Genomic DNA, 20,876 nt, shown 5'->3' on the forward strand with positions numbered 1-20,876 from the left:
ACTTTTAAAGAAAAAGTTAATAAATGTTGACTACACATTTCCAAGCAGAGAGGTCAGATATTACAGAAACTTCCTTGCTGTATCAGGCAAGGTTTAGTTTTGCAGAATTTGCTATTTAAACTTATTTACTACTTAAGTATATTGTTTAAAATATTTTCCTCTAGAAAATTTATTTCTTCATAAATAAAATGCCATTGGTAAAAACTTCTTTTATTTAAATCCTCCTATGTTAATCATGGTCTCTTCTTATCCACTTTACTCCTGCACAAGCCTGGGGAACACAAACACAGCGTCAGTGTCTTGAGTTTCCAAAAGCATGTGCCAGTTTTGCAGCCCTGGCAATCACCGCAGGATTCTGTGCCCACTGCGCAGCACGACGTGTTTGCGATGTGCAGTCTTACGCAAGGTGCTGGACCAGGCACTGTGTGAGAGGTCACCTCTTTGGCAGTCCAAGTGTCTCAATGACACATGTTGATGTGGTGAGCACATGACTAATGTTGACGTGATAAATGTGTGAGTGACATGCTGGTGGCTGGTGTTTATGGAGGCACAGGGCTGAGTCATTGCTCTTCTGGTTAGACTCCTCAGGAGAGTGTCAACTTCCTGGCAGGTTCTTATCCTCAGAGGTGAGTGAATGAACACAAAAATGCACAGAAGAGCGTGGTTTTCGGAAAACTGCAAATACTCCGCGTTTACCTTTTCTTCTTTCTGAATTGTTCAAAATCATATACATTGTAGTGCCCTTTCCCTAACCAAACTCACCTATGTGTTTTGTTTTGGTTTGATTTTTTAAAGTTTAAGCTTACTTTTCTGGTGTTCCGGGCTGGGGAGTGAGAAGAAGGTAAACTTTACGTCACTTAACTTTGTTTACCTCAGTTTACCTTCAGCTATATCACTTATTTGGAAACAGCATAGAAAGTAACCCATCATCAAAGCCTGCTCTCACTTGTGTCCCTTACACCTCTGACTGCCAAAGGGAAAGCGAGGCAGAAATTAGGCAACAGTTATCTATTTCAGGCTGTTAGCTGTACCCCCTCCACTGGTAACACAGGCAACAGAAATAAATCTCAATTCAAGACAAGTGCAAGGAAAGATCACTGACTCAGATCACAATATTTCTTACCATTTTTAATGGCACAGACAAGGTTATAACTTTCTGAATCAGAAGAATTAATCAAAATACGGGATTTGTTCCCCCTAGGGTGAATTACACATGTAATTCTACAAGCATCTGATGTGGCTCCCAAAATTTCAGTGTATTATAATAAATTAATTTCAATGATCTGTGCTGATGAAAAGACTTACAATAAGAAGAAAGTGTCTTAATCACCAAATGATTCTTCTATATTCTGGGATTAAAAAACCCCAGCTACTTAGAGTTTTATTGGAAAGAGTGTAATTTTTACAGACATAAAATCTTACTAATGACTTTTACTATTCTTCTAATGAAATTATGCCCTATTCACCACTGTTGAATGTCTTGACATGCAAAAAGAAGAAATAGTCTTAGGCTCCTAAAACCTGAATTTCTGGATTAGTTGCTGACTGGAAAGAGCTACATCCTTCATTCAAACGGAGAAAAATCAATAGAATATTACGGTGGAGCATGGCAAAGTTCAATGCTAGCACTGTCCTTGGGCACAGAGACAGATAACAAAAATTTGTATCATTTACTCATGAGACAGGAAAACTTTCTTGCCTCACTGATGGCTCTTAGGGAAAATGGGAAAGCACTGTACTTCACTAATGGTTTGTTCATTCAGAAAGATAATCTGTGCACTCTGCAAGCTCAATTTAGCCTTGGATTATTTGGTTTGTAGGAAAGGTGCTGAATGACTTTATTTAGAATTGTAGTACTGACTGTAGTACTTGCTTCCTGCAAGGAAAGAATACACATTCCTTAAGGAATATATTACAGCTAGTAAACTGTGTACCTGATTTTCTCTTAATTAGTTTTTATTAATAAATGAAGATTATATTGTGCATGTATTGGGATTTGTCCTTCACTGTAACATTTGGACTTATTCACAGGCTACAAACTGTATTAAATAGAACTGGCTGAAATGGGAAAATGATTTTGCAAAGAGAGAGACAAAGGACTTCATTTCGACAGGGTTCATTTTCATTCTTTGCCCTTTGCTAGTAAATGCAGGAAATGGTGCTGGGAGAATTCGTCCTATTTTCTTAACTTTGGTATTCCTTTTGCTCCTCTACTTTTTTTGAACTTACTTAACAAGTATTTTTTTAAAAGAGCAAAGATAACCCCAAAGCTCAGAGCCCTGAAATTCATTCTGTTATGTTGAATATAAGGAAAAGGATGAGAAACACAACCCTTTCCAGGATCTTAAAAACAAATTAATACATTCCCATTTAGAAAATACCTTAGAAGAAGTGGGTTTTGAATTAGAAACTTTTATGTCACAAATGAACTTATCCTAGGCTGTATTGGATGAAACAGCACCTCTGGCAGAAGAAAAAAAGTGGATATACAGTGATGAAGGCTCAAAACATCACCCTTGCTCACTACAAACTGTGACCCAGACCAACTAAAGAAAATCTTTTTGATCTGATAGTAGAAAGCTTTGTGGCAGAGCTGCGTGTTTGCAAGAGAATAAGTGGCCATGGCAGAAAATTGGCATAAATATGAATTTGTTTACCTAAGAGCTTTCAGTTAACTATCTGATACAAACATAAGGAAAAAGATAAGTATACTTCTTAAGGCATGGTTATTGACCCATTTCTGAAAAGTTTCATGACCTGTATTTTAACTCCAAAGGAGTTCAGAGATCTACATGGTGAGTGAGTGAGTAGCACAGGATAAATGATTCATGCCCGTTTTTCTTGTTGGACTCTACATTTTACCTTTCAGACACCCATTGACTTATGCCAGTAAAACAGGGTTTCCATGGATAGGTCACAAATTACTCCAACTACTACACAGGATTTTGTATTTCAGTTCTTGTGTACTTGGTACCAAAACCTTAAAAAATTAGGCTGTCTGTAAAGTAGTTACAATCTAATTCCAGCTCAGGTTTCTGCGGCTAAGCTTTTTAATATTGCCGTACTGTTTGCGTTGACTCTTAGTTATATATGGCAATCAGCAGCATTATTTTGTTACGCAAGCATATTGTACATGCTTTTACTATTGGTTCTGTGTTACAGGGTTGTATTTTTATACTGTAAAACATTAGCTTGTTAGGGCTTTGCTATCTTTATAAATTTCTGTGTAAACACTGATCTCAGTGGACACAGGTAACTTATTAAAATGACTAAGTATTGTGTGTCTGAGCCTGCATCAAAGCAAGAATGTACTCTGCTCAGTTTTTTCATACAGTGCCAGCCTTAAAATCAGCAGGCCAGTTTATCTTTGCAAAGAAATGCCATTCTACTGAAGTCAATAAGGCCTCACCAGTTTGGGCCAGCAGGAAATTTGGCTCAAATACTAGCACCTATTATATGAGTTTATCTAAACTGAGGCTCCAGAAATACCAAGCTTTGTACAAGATTCTTTGCTGGCTTGACATTTTAAGGTGAAACCTAAACACTAAAGGACTTGAACTAGACATTTTGTTTGTAGTCTATCTCCAACAAAAGATTAATCCACTAGAGCATTCATACAAGAACTCGAATCAAGAATATAGTTCCCTTCATTTATTAAGTTATAAGAATTAAGTTATAAGAATTAAGTTCAACAGATCCAGTGGCAGATCTCATCTGTTCATTTAAGGAGCAGCAGGTTGTAGATTTAAAGAGTATGAAGAGGTGATAGTGCATTTATAGACCTTCTGCTTGTATTTCAATGAGAAGAAGCATTGAGATTGCCTCTTGCAAGCTAGTTTTTGGGGAGTGAGAGCTATTCTGATAGAGAAATGTTACCTGCTTACAATGTGTTCTCATAGTAAGTGGTGTGATGATGACAGCAATTACTGGTAGAAATATTTATCTATGTCATTTTTGCAGTAACATTTCATGCACAATTATGTTCGTATGCAATTGCAGGTCATTGACTACAACAATTAGTCTATGTCCCAGTCCGTGCTCTGACCCTAATGAGAAAAGGAATAGCCTGGGGCTGCTGAATCTTATGCTCGTGATTCCCAAGTATTTCATAGTGGAGGATCATTGTCATTGGGAGGAATTTTTAATATTGAAATATTGAAAGGCCCCAACTGAGATTCAGGACTCACTGTACATATGTGGTAAAAGACATCTCCACCCCAGATTTTACAGTAAACAGAACATTTGAACAAATGCTGCAAAGCAAATTAGAGAGGAACATAGTTCATACTGATAAGCAGCTTAGTGGTTTAACTCTGAAGTCCCATAACCCACTTCTACGTGATAGTGGTCTCCCAACTATATTGAGCTCTTTTCCTTGTGCAAAGAAAGCCAAGAGGAAACCAGAAGCTGCTCTGCATCCACACTCCGTATGGATCATGGCTGCAAGCTAGCCTGCATCTCCTGGCCCAGGGGTGACCCACCGAGTCAAGGAAGATGCACCCAGAGGAAAGGATTCTGTCCCAGTGCTGGAAAGAAAGGGAGCACAGCTAGAAGGGATCTGGTCTTCCGCCAGCTCAGAGCTTCTTTCCCTACTGGGAAACTTAGATAACAAATCAATGCCAGAATCCAGTCCTGTCTCACAGGCAGGGCTGGTACCTCTGCCTAGTAAGATTGCCCAATGTTTAGCGTTACTAGTAATTCAATGGGAAAGTAATAAGCAATGTTTTGAGAAAAACAACTGATTACTGGCCACAGAACTCATCTACAAATATACTTGCAAGCTATCTCAAGCAGGTAATCTTAGGAAGCATGTTTAAGACAGACATTTAGAGGTAAATTGTGCCCTTCATCACAATGTTGTGCCCCAGTGATGTATGAAATTCAGGATTAAATCAGTAGGTGTTTGTGCATGTAACTGTGGGTGGAAATTAGCTCAAAAACACATTTGAAAGTCAAAGACTTCCATGATGTTAGGCAAGAAAGATGAGACTTCTGTGTTCAAGGGTTGGGCACCTCATGTATACTTCAGCAAGAACTATGCCGTAGCAACAGGATATCCTGTTTTGAATAATAAAGATAATGAAATACTTCAAGATTGTGGCCCCATCTGCTTTTCTTTTTCACCTTGACTAACAGTTATGGTAGGAAACAGAATTCTGGGACTGATACGCTGATATCTCCTAAAATGGTTAGAAGATGAAAGCATCAAAACATTCTTAGCTGTAAAATGATACACAGATTTGTCTGTTCTATAAGCTAAGTGTATGACTTATTACTGTCATCCTATTGTAGGATGATTTGCTCTGACACAGCAGTTTTAGACACCCTGCATGTCTGATTTACTTTTGCAGCAGAATCTGGAATATAGAGAGATGTGTAGTTATCAACTCTGGTCTGTAAATCATAGTTGACTATTTATAGGGACATTCCACAAAAAGAAACTGAAAACACCATCACCATTACCACACATCTGCATTCATTGTTTTGAATGAAAAGGTTGCTCATTAGAATTGTACCGTGAGGTACATTACATATTTATCTTAAAAAAAAAAAAAAAAAAATTGGCACCCCCAGGTTAGAACATCATTAGTATGAATGAATTCTATATAAGGTGGTGCTGACTCTGTGTTCACAAACTCCAGGTTTGTTTCATTCCCCATCCCATTTCTGTAGCAAATTTAAGCTGCTTTTTGCAACTGGCAGAAGCCGACACAGTGCTGGTGCACGCTGACACTTCCTGGCTTAGCTCAGCGACACTGATGCTTTATGTTGTTAGAGTAGGCACGAATCATAGATGAGGACTAAGAGAAAAACCTAATAATTAATATTAAAAGTAGTCCTGTCAGTACGAGTTGTGATTTATAAAAACATAGAGTAACAGACTATAATGTAAAACTAATGTAACTTGGACTACTGATCTTGAAATATGTAGTTGCATTAGAGAAGGGCATTGAGGATTTTCTTGTCTGATAGCCTTAGATATAGTTATAGATAAGACTGGCAAGTGAAATTAAATATTTGAATAAATTTTATTAGTAGAAATTGTGTAAATAAAAATTATACTTTCAGTATCACTTCACAATAGTGCTGCTGGGTTTTCTTTCAGGCAGCCTCTATTCTAGAGCTATTTGGCACACTCACTCTTTAAGGCCAGTCCTGAATTATAAAGTGTCTTTTTTCCTCAGATCTTTTCATGTCAGATATGGACCATTTCTGGGACTGTAGCAATACCTATCTCACTGCCCCCTTGAAGGAGCTTCCTGGCCTCTGCACATACCCAATACCACTAACTCCAGCTTTCTTTTTGAAAGAGAGTTTTCACAGGAGTTTAAAAGATTTTAAAGGAAATACATCTTGGTCTCTCCGATGTCTTAAATAGTTCTTCAAAATTATAACTTACATGTAAAAAATAGTTCCTTGGGTTTTCCATTATTCAAACAAACCTCTCCTACATTGTCCTTCAAATGACAGACACATCCTACATGTAAACTTTTATTAAGATATAGCAGAACTGATAGGAAGAAGCCAGGAGTGCCACAGTACCCCCTCCATCTCACAGACACACCTAAGGACAAGGTTTCCTCTGCCACCAGACACACAAGCTTCTGTTGTCTCCTCTCCCAGCAGGATAATTGCCCTGTTGGTCCATACAGTATCTTCAGGCCTGGGGGCAGCAATGCAGGCTGTATGCTGTCTGATAGGCCACTGCAAACACTTCTCCACAAAAACTAAACTACTTAAATACCAATGACATAACATTTCTGAAAATTAGCCCCTCTACTACTTTTTTTTACTTCTCAAGTATGATGTCATGTCTAAATCCAATTTGCAGTAAGTTCAAAATTCTCCTTTGCAGTCTGTCCAATCTTTTTTCCTCCCCTTCTCCCATTTTCACTCCAGACTAAGGTTTACATGCAAAGTAACCTGAAATTCCAGGAAATTCCAGCATTTTAAACCAAGGTTTGGCTACCAAAAAATCTGTATTTTATTTAAATCAGGCTTAAGCGTTGCTCAGGCTGTCACTTTTATCTTTCAGAGCTATTGGATCAGAATGCTCTTTGTAGAATAACCTTATGTTCAGTCTCATGGCAAAGTTCAGATCAGACCAGATGTCTGAAGAGAGCAGTAAGCCATGGACACATTTTTGTCTGTTTCAAGAGTTAAACCAGTTCCACAAAATCCAGCTTGAAAACTGAAGAGTATCAGTCACTGATCAGATATGACAAATACTTGAGAAAATGTAAAAAGATGAAGTTAATCTCATTACCATCCTTTCATGAAAGTAACCCATCTGTCTTCTTGATTCTAATCTATTTTGAACAAGAAGTGGAGTGGTGTGATTTTAGACCAGAAACAACCCAGGAAAAAAATCTTCCCTACACGTAGCTTATGTAAACACTTTACCATATAGTGATAAACAGTCAAATTTTTCAAACTGACAAGTAATGTTGTCAAGTTGTTATTAAATTTTTGGAGATTTCCAGTGATGATTTTGTTTTCAGAATACTGTCTTCCTTCTTACAATGCTATTTACTGATAATTTATTCACTAGGTCTAGCAATCTAGTTAGTAGAACAGAAGTCAACAGTGACTGTTCAGCTAATAAATGGGATAAGCTTGGATTTATAAATGGGAAAAAGTTTAAAAGCTCAATCACTTTGTAATCATCATTCTGCTGTGAGTCACCTCTGTTATCAAGGTCAGTTCATCGGCATTGGTGTAGCTGTGAATTAATTCAGAGGCTTTGACTTCTAGTGAGCGTTTGCTACCCAGCAACTACTGGAACTTCTAGATAACCTGTGCAACAAGTATCTTATTTACATGACGATAGTCCAAGTGGCCTCAATATATTTCTGTCAAGGTCGCTAAAGCTGGCACTTTGTGAATAATTAGACCCTCTCAGGTCGGGTGGGTTGGGGGAACACAGGTATAAGGGCGCAGCAATATTCAGTCTTCACGGAATGTTTTCTCTGGCATTTCCATGATTTGCTCCCATTTCCCTTCCTTCCCCAAAAGGGGGACAAGCACATCTATTTGTGCTTTTGAAAATCAGTTCCCCTCTTAGGCCCTACTTTGAGCTGTCTGTGTTATCAGCAGCTTCCATTTTTTCAGAACTGGGGAGTAAGAACAAGCTGTCATTAAAGGCTGAAGGTATTTACCCTCTCTTCCCTGCCCTGAAGGAAGTGAGCTGTTGCCAGCAATTACAGGCAGTTGGCGGTTCCCTGGGATCACAGTAACCACAGCACTCTGGTCCCATCTACCTGCCCTAGAAAAACTCACCTGACACTGAACAGTGACAAACACTTCCCAGCTCTCTCTGCCTTATTTCTGGCCTCTGACTGCCCTCCAAGGAATGGTCTTAATTTTCAAAGACTAACCCCTGGTTTAGGTCAAAATACTAATCTGAGAACAGTGGTGAACATTTTGCAATTCAAGTAACTCCTTTTAAGCAATTTCAAAATCTTTTAGTGAAAACATACAAAGTGTGTATACGTGGGTGTTCTAACTAATACTGACAAGGCAATGGAAACAACAGAGTGTCTGTTGTTGCAGGTCATGAGTTAAAACATTTCAAACTTGCTTTCTTCCTTTGCATACTATTTAAGCTTTTTCTCTGTGTAAAACAAACTGCTTTCTGATGAAGTTTCTGTTGTTGTGGTGACTGTTTTCATGGTTTACTTAGAGACTGTATAGAATGTGATCAAGGTGTGGCTGCTTTGCATATTTTAACAGGTATAGATTCCCAGTATTGCAGCAAGTTACTTTGCATTACTTCTTATAGTAATGTCATTAACTTGTCTTATCCTGTGCTGCTAGTACTGAGTGGTTTGCTTTGATTTACATGGATGGATGGCAGTCTTTTTTTTTTCTTTTCCTGATGACAAATAACGTGCAGTACAAACCAGAACAAGCAAAGCTAATATATCATGAAATTGTGTGAACTTTATAAATTAGTTTCATTTGTAAAATGTTTTACAGGATTCCAGTAAAGTATTAAGCTATGATATCTCACACAGGCCATTTTGAAGCAATGAGTCAACTAGGTAACTGATCTAATTATTATTTTATCTTCCTTCTCTTACTACCCATGCGCATGCCTCTTGTTCTGTTTCCCCCTTCCTTCTGCTGTGTCCTGTCCTAATCCTTCAGCACTTCTTTGATTTGAAAAACAATCCCTCAAGAATGTAGTTGCTTCCTCTGCAGCCTTTGTATTTGCTCCTTTCCTGCTGCTTTTCCCTCTGGCTTGCCCCATCTTCACAGCAACCTCTCTTGGTTCACTGTCTGGAGCATATTGCCCTCTGGCACTTGCACCCAGCAGAAGTCATCAGCAAGTCATGGCTGGGTGTTGGCTACCTGAACATAAGGAAGACAACGAAGAAAAGATCTCTTAGTGAGCTGCATGTAGTTCTGGGATATTAGCATGAACAAGAACTGGATTTTAAAGACTGGCTTGTCTGCCTCAGTTCTTGCACTTACTAGAAATAGATACAAAAAAGTATGATTCAGTTGTTTTGCAGTCACCCTGTGTAGTCTAGGTACAACTTCACAAATCTTGGCAATCAGGAGAGAATCTCTGATGGTTAATATATTCATTACCTCCTGAAGAAGAAAAGTATGGCACTGCAATTCATTCCCTTAATTAAAGTCCAGGACAAGCCAGTGAAGAATATAGTTTCAAATCTTAGTTGATCAGTCAAGATGTGCTGCAGCCTGGAACAGCCAGATTCCACAGGCAGTAGCAGGTACTTCATGAGCTGCTACGTCTTCTCTCATTAATGTATCAAAGCCACTGGAAGTTTTTAGCAGACTTCACAGAATGGAAAATATTCTCTCATAACTACACAAATGTGGTCTGTCCTATGCAGAGGTGTTGCTGCCAGGGTGGTCACTTCAAGCTTGACAAACCAGGTAGGTCCCTGCTCCCTCTTCCCTTTTCCTTCTTGCAGAAACTTTGCAGTAGTTGTCTTCCAAATCTGCTTCTGTAGTCTCTCTGCTCTATAGCCAGTACATCCAACAGCCTTTCCTCTTCTGTCTTGACCAGAAAAGCTCCAGGAGTCTATGAATGACTGCTGTTTCTCCTAACCCACGGCAGCTCATGGTTCTGAAAGTTGCTGCGAGTGCACAGAGCTGAGCAGGACACTGTGTGGATAAATACGCATGTGATGACAGGCTTCAGCAACCACTGCTCTGATGGACGTCAAGGAGAGACATGTTTTCATTATGGCACAATCAATGTGAAGAACAGCTCACTTCAATGCATCAGTGGGATTTATCCACAAAGTCTAGTTGCATTTGACTCCCAACAGTCTCAGCAGGCAGCTGGGCCACTGACAGTTACTGAACAACACGCACACACGCAACTCAGTGTTCCTAAGCTGCATGGTCTGGTGGGATCCCAGAACAGGCATACACTTAAAGAAACCTACAGGAAAGGTAGGAAATTGCCTACTTAGAAAATAAGGTATTCACTCATAGCTCCTTCAGGTTCAGCTGCCCTCAGACAGAGAAAAATACTTTTTTAGAGGGTGCCCTGAACTACAGATTAGTTGTGGGTCCAACTCAAGACCATTCGTTCTTGAGTACCTCTCTCCAACCAGCTTGAGAATTTTCATTTTACAAAAGTAAATTATTCCATATTTGTTGACTTCAGAAGGGAACTAGGAGGAATATGCACCAAGAAAACCACACCTACCCTCCTGCCCTCCCCCTGACCTCATTACTGTGTCACCTGACTCCCTGACAGCTAAACACGAGATTGCGTTGTGCCTCAGATTGGAGGTAAAAAACCATGTCCTTGCATTGTCTCTTCTATCACTCCTTCCCATCCTTGCTCATTTAATAGTATCATAAAAGAAAACCTGTTTTTTTCCTCTGGGCAAATTCTTTTATTCCTCTAACTGAATTTCAGAAAAATTTGGTGGCAAAAGCTTGAACCAGTTATCCTTGTATCTGTGTTTCCTGTAAAACATACATACATCTGTGACAATTTTTTCTTGGTGATTGCCATGAACCTTACATGAGAGAAGATGAGGTTAAGAGCATTTGTCTTCATAATGATAGGTTGTATTTTCCAATTGCATAATATTTCTATTTTTAGATATAAATCAAAATTGTTTCCAGAATCCCCGAGGCCTGTACTTCCACTGAAAATGTGTCTCATATAAAACCTCCTTTTCTTGCAGAAAAGGATGCTGAGAACTGAGGCACTAGGCAGAAAAAAAAAAAAAAAAAGCTTACAAAATTACCATAATTAAAATATTCCCCAGAGGCTATAATTAAAAAAAAATCCCCACTAGTAGCAACAGAGAATCTCAGCAATTCTATATTGCATTTCACTGGCAGTAAGATAATTCATATGAATTTTAATACATGAATATTAACATTCGTTTTAAAAAGTCCAATTTTAGGCTAGAAAATTCCAAGTCATAAGGCTGTAGCTTAGAATAGGATTTTATCAGTCTTTGCCATTACTAAATTAAACTTCTTACCAAAAACCTTTAGAAACAGACTTTCCTCATCTGCAAACTTCTTTACATATATCAACACTACATTTTTCTGTACAGTAACTAGACAAACTGGCACATACACTAACATGCTTGCTGAGAGCAGGCTGGGCTGTGTGGCTGGTACTCATCCTCCCCATTTGTTTTCTCCTGTGAGTACTCCCATTAGCAGCTGGAGCGCAAGCACAGAGGAAGGGGATTTGATGCCATATTCTGCCTTCTCGAATCTGATTCTGCACTTCAGATGACTGGGGCTATGGAAATGGGGATAGGACCACAGAGCAAAATTGATTATTTGGCTACAGAGTGAGTGATTTTGGGTTAAGCTACCACAGATTACTTCAGGAGGTATCAGAGGCCTGCTTTTGCTTTGACCTGTTTCTTAGACAAAATCTTCAGCCCTACTTTGGCTATATTTAGATGTTGCTTCCCCTTTCATTGTTATATGTAATAAACAATTTATTCTCCAGAGAAGGATTTTTTAGGAGAAAAAAAAAAATCTACAACTATACATCAAAACCAAAATAAGAACCACAGACCATTTCAGAGAGGTTGGTGACATAAGCACTGACCTCTTCAGCATTTCCAGGTGCAGACAACATAATGTATCAAATCCATCTGCTTTAATTTATTCAACATAATCAACTTTCAGTAATCATTATTTTAAAATACATTAGGGGCAGGTAAAACATGTCACGTCTGGCCACATATGCTGTCCTGGTGGGGTTAGTTTTCAGTGGAGCGTTTCACTCCCTGGGATGCGGTGCCCAGGTGGGCGGTGGGGGGAGCCCTCTCGGCCCCCGGCTGGGGCTGGCCGTGCGCTGCCCCTCGCCCTGGCTGTGGGGGGCAGTCGCTGCCTTCCCTAAGCCCCTGTTGCATTTTACCCGTTTTCTGTTTTGAACTCACTATTGTTACTGTATTGTAAATTCTTTTTTGTTATTCAACCCACGAATTTTCTTCTTCTGTCCCCCTCCATCTCACCAGAGGGGGCAGGGGGAGGTGAGCGGCCGGCCACGTCTGGCTGCCGCCTGAGTTCAAACCTCCACAGATGCTGTTTAGTTTTCATATCTTTGAAGCTATAGACCACTGTCATTAAATAGCTTGAGCAGTATATGTAAAAATGAAATGCTTGCTACATACTTCAGCTAATTGAATTGGAGTCCTGTGTGAAATGTCATCTACAGCAACAGCTCCTATGTTGCTCAGACAAGAGTGCTACGGACAAATCTGAACGTTTCTTTTAACATTTGGCTGCATAAAAGTACAGTTTAACTTTACTGGCTATTTTTAAGCATCAGAAGTTGCAACTCAACAACTATTTCATTATGTCTGTATTATAAGAGTAACTTTACTTGTCCTTGTGTAATGAGGTCACATAGGCTTCTCCTGTGCAAAAAGGAGTATCTAGGAATGCCCACAGGATCAGGGCTCACCAAGTACCACTACTTTAAAGACACAAGGGAGTGACTCCTCCTGTGGTATCTGACACCACAGTGTAGAAAAGTGTAAGAATAATCTACCTTGCTGTGTGTGCTTTTACTTAAAAACTGAAGAAAGGGTGTTAATTTTCTAAGGATTTTTCCCCTTGCTTTCTTGCCTTGCTTGAAGTATCATTGGCCAAGATTTTTCACCGGAAGAAAACATGAGCAGTTTATTAGTAGACCACTATTGGTTAGGAAACAATATGCTCCTCTAGGAACCAGCTTCTGACTTGCTGTCTACTGATAAAATAGTTTCATATCAGGAAGCTGAACACAAAAAATGTATACCTAGCAGTGAGATTAGGGATGAATCTTTGGAGGAGACTGTCACAGTGACCCCTTGTACATTGTTATTGCCACAGACACATCCAACATCATTCAAATTAAAACCATATTGAAATTCCACTGAATACAACTGATACTTCTTTTCAGCCTGAAGGTGACTCCTGCACCTTGGAACATACCAGATCAGTCTCAGACTTATTCTAGCATAAGCAACAGTATTAGAAATGCTGCTTATTCAGCTGGAGTGCTGCAGACTTGTATCCAATTAAGAACAACCACATCCCAACTGTGTGATGCTTTTGCATGTTTTTGACTAATTCCAGTTTGTTGCAGTCAACAGAAAGTTGTCTGCAAATAATTTTTACATAGCACTTAAATATTCCATTCCTTGATACACCCATATTTATATATACACACTTAAGGTTAGGCATAGGCAGGACCTTTTGTCACACAAATACATTGAACTTTTATAATACAGTAAAAACATGCAAAGTAAACATGCACAGGCCACATGCTTTGTTGCAAAGAATTGAAGAAAATTTGAGACACAGGAAGAAGGAATGGGGAAAGTAAGACTTTGGTTTATGGCTAAACATAGAATCATACCATCAGCTAGGTTGGAAAAGAACTTGAAGATCCTCCAGTCCAACCATTGACCTAACACTGACAGATCCCAAATACAGCACATCCCTAAACGCTAAGTCGACCCGACCCTTAAACCCCTCCAGGGATGGGGACTCCACCACCTCCCTGGGCAGCCCATTCCAACGCCTAACAACCCCTTCTGGAAAGAAATGCTTCCTAATATCCAGTCTAAACCTTCCCTGGTGTAACTTGAGGCCATTCCCTCTTGTCCTATTGCTTGTTACTGGTCAAAGAGACTCATCCCCAGCTCTCTGCACCCTCCTTTCAGGGAGCTGTAGAGGGCGATGAGGTCTCCCCTCAGCCTCCTCTTCTCCAGACTAAACACCCCCAGTTCCCTCAGCTGCTCCTCGTACGACCTGTGCTCCAGACCCTGCAACAGCTCCGTTGCCCTTCTCTGGACACGCTCGAGTCATTCAATGTCCTTTTTGGAGTGAGGGGCCCAAAACTGAACACGGGAATTGAGGTGCAGAAAACATGTTTAACCAAACAAGAAGAGCCAAACATGAGACCCTGAATGCCAAACAATGCCTAAAAAAGAAAAGTGGAAAACCAAAACTGCTCTGTGGTCTTACTTATTTCTTCAGGAAAAAAGAAATTTCCTTGTAAATAAACAAGACTACATCAAAGTTATCTAATATCTAACAGCCAAATTCTTTTTATAACTGAAACAAGATTATATCTGTAAGATTCATTTATAAAATCTTAAATGAGTAGATTTATTCACTCATTTGTTTTAAGTGTACATAATCAAGCACAACTCAGGGCACAGGTATTTTACTATGCAGATTAATTATCTGGATAAATTAAGCTCACACATATGTCCTAATTTGCAGGAGACATTAACAATTAGCAATGGTTCCCTTTATTGAGTCGTTTTTGCTTCTGCATTTAGAATACATAGATATGTTGAAAATGGTGCTTTTCCATATGTGGCTATGAGAGTTGACCATGAAATGTCAAATCACATAATTAAAGCACTTCTCAGTGACTCAGTTATGAGCTACTACATTGAGAACCTCTAAAAAAAAAAAAAAAAAAGCAGGCTTAAGCTCTTCTAAACTTTAATTTTTGGCTTTTAACAGCTTTGCTTGGTGTTCTTGCAACTTAAGCATGCTTCTTAAAATTTTTTGAGCAAAGTAGTGTTTAATCAGATTGTATTATCAACATTAAAAATTGTTAGTGAGAAGAAGGTTAATGCTGTATAAACATTACAGAAAGTTTAAAAAGTAGCCATATATACTTACTGTAGCAACTAACTTCCTCCGCAGTATTTTTTGCCACTTTGGTAGTAAACATGACATGAATTTAATTTAGAAGTTTTAAATCCCATAAGAATCTCTATGATTTTCCAGAAGCAACCTTCTGGAGGGACGGTGGAAATGTACCCATTAAAATTTGAAGGGATAAATAAAGAGATTAAAAATTACTAACGAGATTAGGACAAGTAACTGCCAAGTGTAATGTAACTCCCTTTTAACAGAGACAGGAACTACAGATTTGACTGCAATGAAGAGGTGGAACAAGAACTTTTGTTTCTCCAGGGCAAGATGGAAGGCATCTCAACCACCTTTCCATAGTTCATGCATTTCAGCATTTGGCACAGAACAGGTTATTCACACATATAAAGTCCATCTCCCTGACCCTACTTACCTACCCATTGTGCTCTACAGAACAGAGAACAACCTGCAGTGTCAAGTCACAGACCTTGGAGTATCCATCCTAAATGTTTCTTATTAATTTCCTTGTGGCAGAACACAAACATTTTCTTTCAGTTAAGGAAGTCCTTAGAGCTCCTCTGCTATTGGGTAAAATGACTAAGACAAATCTTAAGTGAAGAAAATTAGCTTTATTTATGTAAATTAGAAAAAAAGCATTGTTAGAACTTTGGTCAAATGGTTAATTCTGTACAATTTACAATTATATTTATATACAAAACATAATAAAATACAGTACATCATACTTTTCCTGAGTCACAGTGTGTTTCTCAGTTCTGTAAATATTTTTCTTCTTCTTTCTTTTAAAGTAATTAGATTAAAGAATGAAATACTATCCTCAGCTTGATAGTGTTTGGTTTAGATAATACTGATATTAAGAAAGAAGTCAAGACACTATATGTAGAAAATACTTTATAGCCATCGCAATTTCGATAGTTATTTTTCTATATTAAAATATGTTCCTTGATAAAAATGTTAATTAAATACTCCTTATGATGAGTTTGTTGCACTTTGACACAAGACAAGCTGACTTCAGATATGTCCATCTCTTGTCGCAGAGACACATAAATTTAGGTGAGTTACATGTATATATAACCGATCATTTAAAGATCAGGAAACATACATCCAGATAGAGCAGATGTCTGAATTGAGGCACAGTATATTAAAATTGCTGTCCTATCCTGGACTACATGTGTAAGCTTCAATTGCCTGCCTAGCCTAGTATAAAATTAACACAAGTACACACCCTGAAAAGTGAGACTATGTCAAGCAGCAAGGCACCAAGCCTGCAAATACTTACATGTGCCTAACAGTCCCACTGTGTAAAGCACTATGGAGTCCTTGGTGAAGAAGCATTGTAGAGCTGTATTTAACAGCATTTGTTAAATCTCGGACAGCTCAAGAAGTTATTAGGATTAAAGCTATCAATATTACCTTTATTGAGTTGAATTCGAGATCAACCATAACCTACTGCAAGGCTTACAAGGATATTTAATCTGTTTACTTAACGATGCAGTGTGTTAAATTAGTAATTAGGATAGATTACAAACCGCACGTAAATTTATGTCCCAGTTAAATCCAAAACCCAATCAGGATAAGTTATTTTTGACAAACATCGATTTAAAACAAAATTTACTTAAAGGCTAAGTGTGGGCTGCTCCTAAATATACCTATGGTAAAGTTCACTATACTTTTGTAATATAGGCATGTGAATTTCTGCAATTTTAGTCCCAAACAATCAAAAAATACAGATTAGATGACCTCTAATGGTTTTATTCATAGCATTTAAAGATGTTTAAGTCTTACAGTAACAGAAAGTTTTCTAGAGATTTTCTTTGTCTTAAAAACCTTCTGTAATACTTCAGTGCAAACTGAAATATATGAGATCAACTCATAGTAATCTTACTCTGATTAGAAATTAAAAGGGACAGTTTTTGCTGTTGATAACAAAGTGTAAAATGATAATACGAGACTTCAAAGAAAATTGGTCTTTAGCTGAATGCTTGCGCTTTTCCCAGGATTCTTTGCATGTTTAGCAGTCTTCACTTTGATGCTTTCTTGATTGCCTTTTACAGCTGATTCAAGCCTGGCTTTCATAGTCGGAGAGGAAGCCATTAGTTTTTTAAAAACTGACGAGTACTGTGGACCAATCTGCATCAGATTTTGCAAAGCAAACTCGTGTAAATTTTTTGCTGAGTTTGTAGCAGAAACCAGGGCATTTTCATCCAAAAGAAAGGAAATAAGGATGGGAAGAAGGCAGGCCACCAAATGAGCACCTATAAACATTGAAAACACAACTTAAACATACACTTTCTATAAACAGCTTCAAATTCTAACTAGAAGTATTTCTTTAAGTTAATATTTAACACAAACTATAAAGCTACAAATGTTATTTGAACTGTATGGTAAAAAACCCCAACATTCTTGTTAGCAATTAGTGTTCAGACTGGATTCCAAGTGGTTGTTTTGTTTTAATTTGTTACTTATGGCAGCTTTCAGAATGTCTAATGCTTTGGATACTAGTAATGGAAGTAACTTACGGTGGTCTTCCTCAGCAGTGGCTGTAAGAGCTGTAACCACCTTTATTCCCTCCTGAATGACCTTAAGTTCAGCAGCATTTTTAGGTTTTGCTTTTTCTGTTTCCTGCAGTTTTCCCACAATGGACGGTGCTAAAGAATGAATATAAGGATATGACACAGTTTTGTTTGGATGCTGAAAGATGGAATGCAGCAGCTGGTAGCACTTACGCTGTACCTAAAGGGAAAAATCAAATTTGCAGTTACAAAGTGTTATGCTTAAAAATACACGTCAGAGTGTTTTAAAACTCACAGCTTGTCAGACAAAATTTTAGGGAAGGGGGAAAAACGTGCCTCACAGCTTGAAAAGTTATCAGGTTGGAGGCTGCTAATGTGTAATACTTTATAGGAATGTTATAACGTGATCATATTATTAAGAGAAACTGGATCATGCTTCCTGTTTCTTTCCATTAAGTCCTACACCTTCCTCCATTTTTGAGTTAAGGAAAAAAACATTATTTTTGTGGGAAGTTTATGTCTTAGCACTGTTTTGAAAATATACACTCTTGCAAAAATACAGCTGACTGAAAAGAGGTGCTTAAAATGTAAGCATTATGTCTGTCAAACTCTAGGCAATTTTAAAAAGCTTCAGATGGTGCAGTAGCTTGCATGTCATTAGAAGTCAATAGGACTGAAACTGTCTAGCTCCTACATAATTTCTGAAAGGCTCAGATACCTAAACATTTGAATAAAATTTGCAAATGCATACTATTATTTTCTTGAAGCCATATTTGGTATCCCCAGCTAAATCAGTTTTATCAGTGGAAACTAGTGTTTAAAATACTAAAATGTATTAATATATTAAAAAAGTACTTTCTTACAGCTATTTGTCAAGTAAAGGTAACATTGTTTAATTTTTTGTTACTACAATAATATACACAGAGAAGATGCAAGAAAACCAGTTTACAGTGACTTCTCAGTCATGAAATCTAATGCGTGTTATTTGCAGAGCTGGACTTTCAGAGTGAGGAAGTCCCAACTTCTAGAAGAGCGATTTGTATTTGCAATGATAATGAATACAGTCTTTTTTTTTTTTTCCTGATGAAGAATAATACCAGATGAACTGTGGCACTACAGTCTAAAGCAACTATGTAAAAATATTTATCCTAGGTCGGAACAAAGCATTGATCTTGTTCAATATGCTGTCTCCAGCAGTGGCCAGGAGCTGATGCTTATGGCACAGTAGAAAGTATGGGAGCTGGAGCAAGTACCTTTACAAAGTCTCATAGCTGAGGGATTTCCTATGCAAAAGATAGTATCTGTGTGTTGAAGATCAAATGAACAAATAAAATGAAATAGATGCCTGAAAAACTACACAACTGTATCATATACTTATTGATATATAAAGCTCTGAGTCTGATGCAATAGAAAACACTCATAGGAATACAGAATTGTATACAGAATAAAAAAATGTTAAAATGCACCACTGAACACATTCTTGGTAACTTGTTCAAACTGTATTTTAATTATCCTGACGGATAGTCAGGACAGAATTAGCTGGAATCAACACACAGGGCAAGGGAAACAACTGAACAGAAAATAAGCTAAAATCCATTTAATATGATACTGATATTCTTATAACTTCACCAGTACTTACAAGAGGATCTTTTGAGTCAAGTGTTACTTTAAACTTCTCAATACAACGCTTTTGAAGGCACTCTAGGGTAGTAACTTCTGGACTGGTAGACATAACAAATACTGTAATAGCAGTAAGCAGGCTAACTTCATCAAGTTCTTGGAGAAACCCATCTACTGTCAATAAAGTAAGCAGTCTGTTAGATTTGCATTAAAAAGTAATTCTAGGAATGCAGGTGTTACGAAGAGGTGGAATAGAAATACCAATGTCTACATTTCTTTAGGAATCTCTTTTTTCAAATGTACTGATATGGAATTTTACTGTAAAAGCCAAGGCCAAAATGGGAATTCAGGGGTGGTTATATGCATATTTAGAAATAACAGCATACTCCTATTCCACTGTTCCTCTGGATAAAGTACAATAAATATCTCTGAAGAGCTGGTATGACATGTTAGTGTACAATTTATTTCGAGAACAATACAAAATTTGCATGGAGGACATATATTGTTTTGCTATAACTTAAAAAATCAGCACTATAAACAAAAGTTCCAACAACAAATTACAGTTTAGAGATTAAACCTAAGGAATGATAAAAATACTACAAACTTGGGAAGTTGAAGAAGCAGCACACAGAAAACTAATTTTAAGACCAAAATATTTTTTATTGAACTACTGTTTTAAAATCCTTTGCTTCAATACAGACACTAATTCTTCACGGAGGACCTGCACGCAGTACAGCTGTCTTTTATGCTCAACTGTACACTGAAGCCATAACTCCTGTTTATTCCAATGTACCATGTAAATATGTAGTTATAGTTATAACACAGGGGTAAGCCTGCAATCCTACATTTATACCTTTACAGATGACAACTTCTCATATGAACTGTAGGGATAAGATTGCACTATAGTTTCAACAGTACTTGGTAGCCAACTAATTGTCCTATGACTAAGGTATTAGTCCTTTTTTAAGATGTGCGTGAACTTAATTTCAATAAAACCAAACAACCTTTCATCCCAACAGTTTTTTATTTGTTTTTTAAACACAGAAACCCAAAATTTATGCTTACCTTGATCCCAAGAGTCAAGCACTGTGACCAAAGCACTACGCAGAAGGTCAGTCCAAGCAGTCCGACTCTTCTCTGCTCGAGCCATTGGAGAAGACAAGAGTCCTTTAAGGGCTTGTAGAGATGCAGCAACCGTCAAAGGTAACTGGCCATCTTGCACTTTCACAGCAGTTTCTTTTAGTACTCCAATAATTAGGTACAAGATAGTAGGAAGAACTGAAACACTTCCTATAAAACAAAGCAAATGAATTTCACAGAAGTTAAAAAACAAAAACAAAAACAAAACAAAAACCACAGGTACCTTTTACATTAAAAAAAAAAGGTGTTTTCTTGAGTTCTCTTTTTTATTTATAATTTACCTCTTTTAAACCACCTACATGAATGGAAGCACTAGTAATCTGATGAATGAAATGTTATGACTTGCTATAGCAAACACGAAGTCAGACTGCTTAAGTGAAGGTAATGTTTTCCCCCTTTCAAATTAGCATCGTATATTTTTCCTTGATTACTTTATTATTATTTATATGAAGT

General features: G+C 37.8%; 1 protein-coding gene across 9 annotated transcripts in view; it reads right to left on the minus strand.

Moving 5' to 3' along the window:
- Window positions 1–15,747: 15,747 nt before the first annotated feature.
- The window catches only part of HEATR5A (HEAT repeat containing 5A), a 65,727-nt gene continuing 60,598 nt past the window's right edge, over window positions 15,748–20,876 (minus strand). For 8 of the 9 annotated variants that reach the window (XM_074909854.1, XM_074909853.1, XM_074909852.1 and 5 more), the window contains 4 exons: window positions 20,349–20,573; window positions 19,303–19,457; window positions 17,670–17,883; window positions 15,748–17,405 (listed from right to left, as the gene is read on the minus strand). In XM_074909854.1, coding sequence (XP_074765955.1) covers window positions 17,104–17,405; window positions 17,670–17,883; window positions 19,303–19,457; window positions 20,349–20,573 — 896 coding nt within the window. In that variant the 3' untranslated portion in view covers window positions 15,748–17,103. The remainder of the gene's footprint in view (window positions 17,406–17,669; window positions 17,884–19,302; window positions 19,458–20,348; window positions 20,574–20,876) is intronic. The other variant, XM_074909849.1, reaches the window with a different exon arrangement.

Source organism: Athene noctua, chromosome 6, assembly GCF_965140245.1.
Source record: "Athene noctua chromosome 6, bAthNoc1.hap1.1, whole genome shotgun sequence".
Classification (NCBI taxonomy): Eukaryota; Metazoa; Chordata; class Aves; order Strigiformes; family Strigidae; genus Athene; species Athene noctua.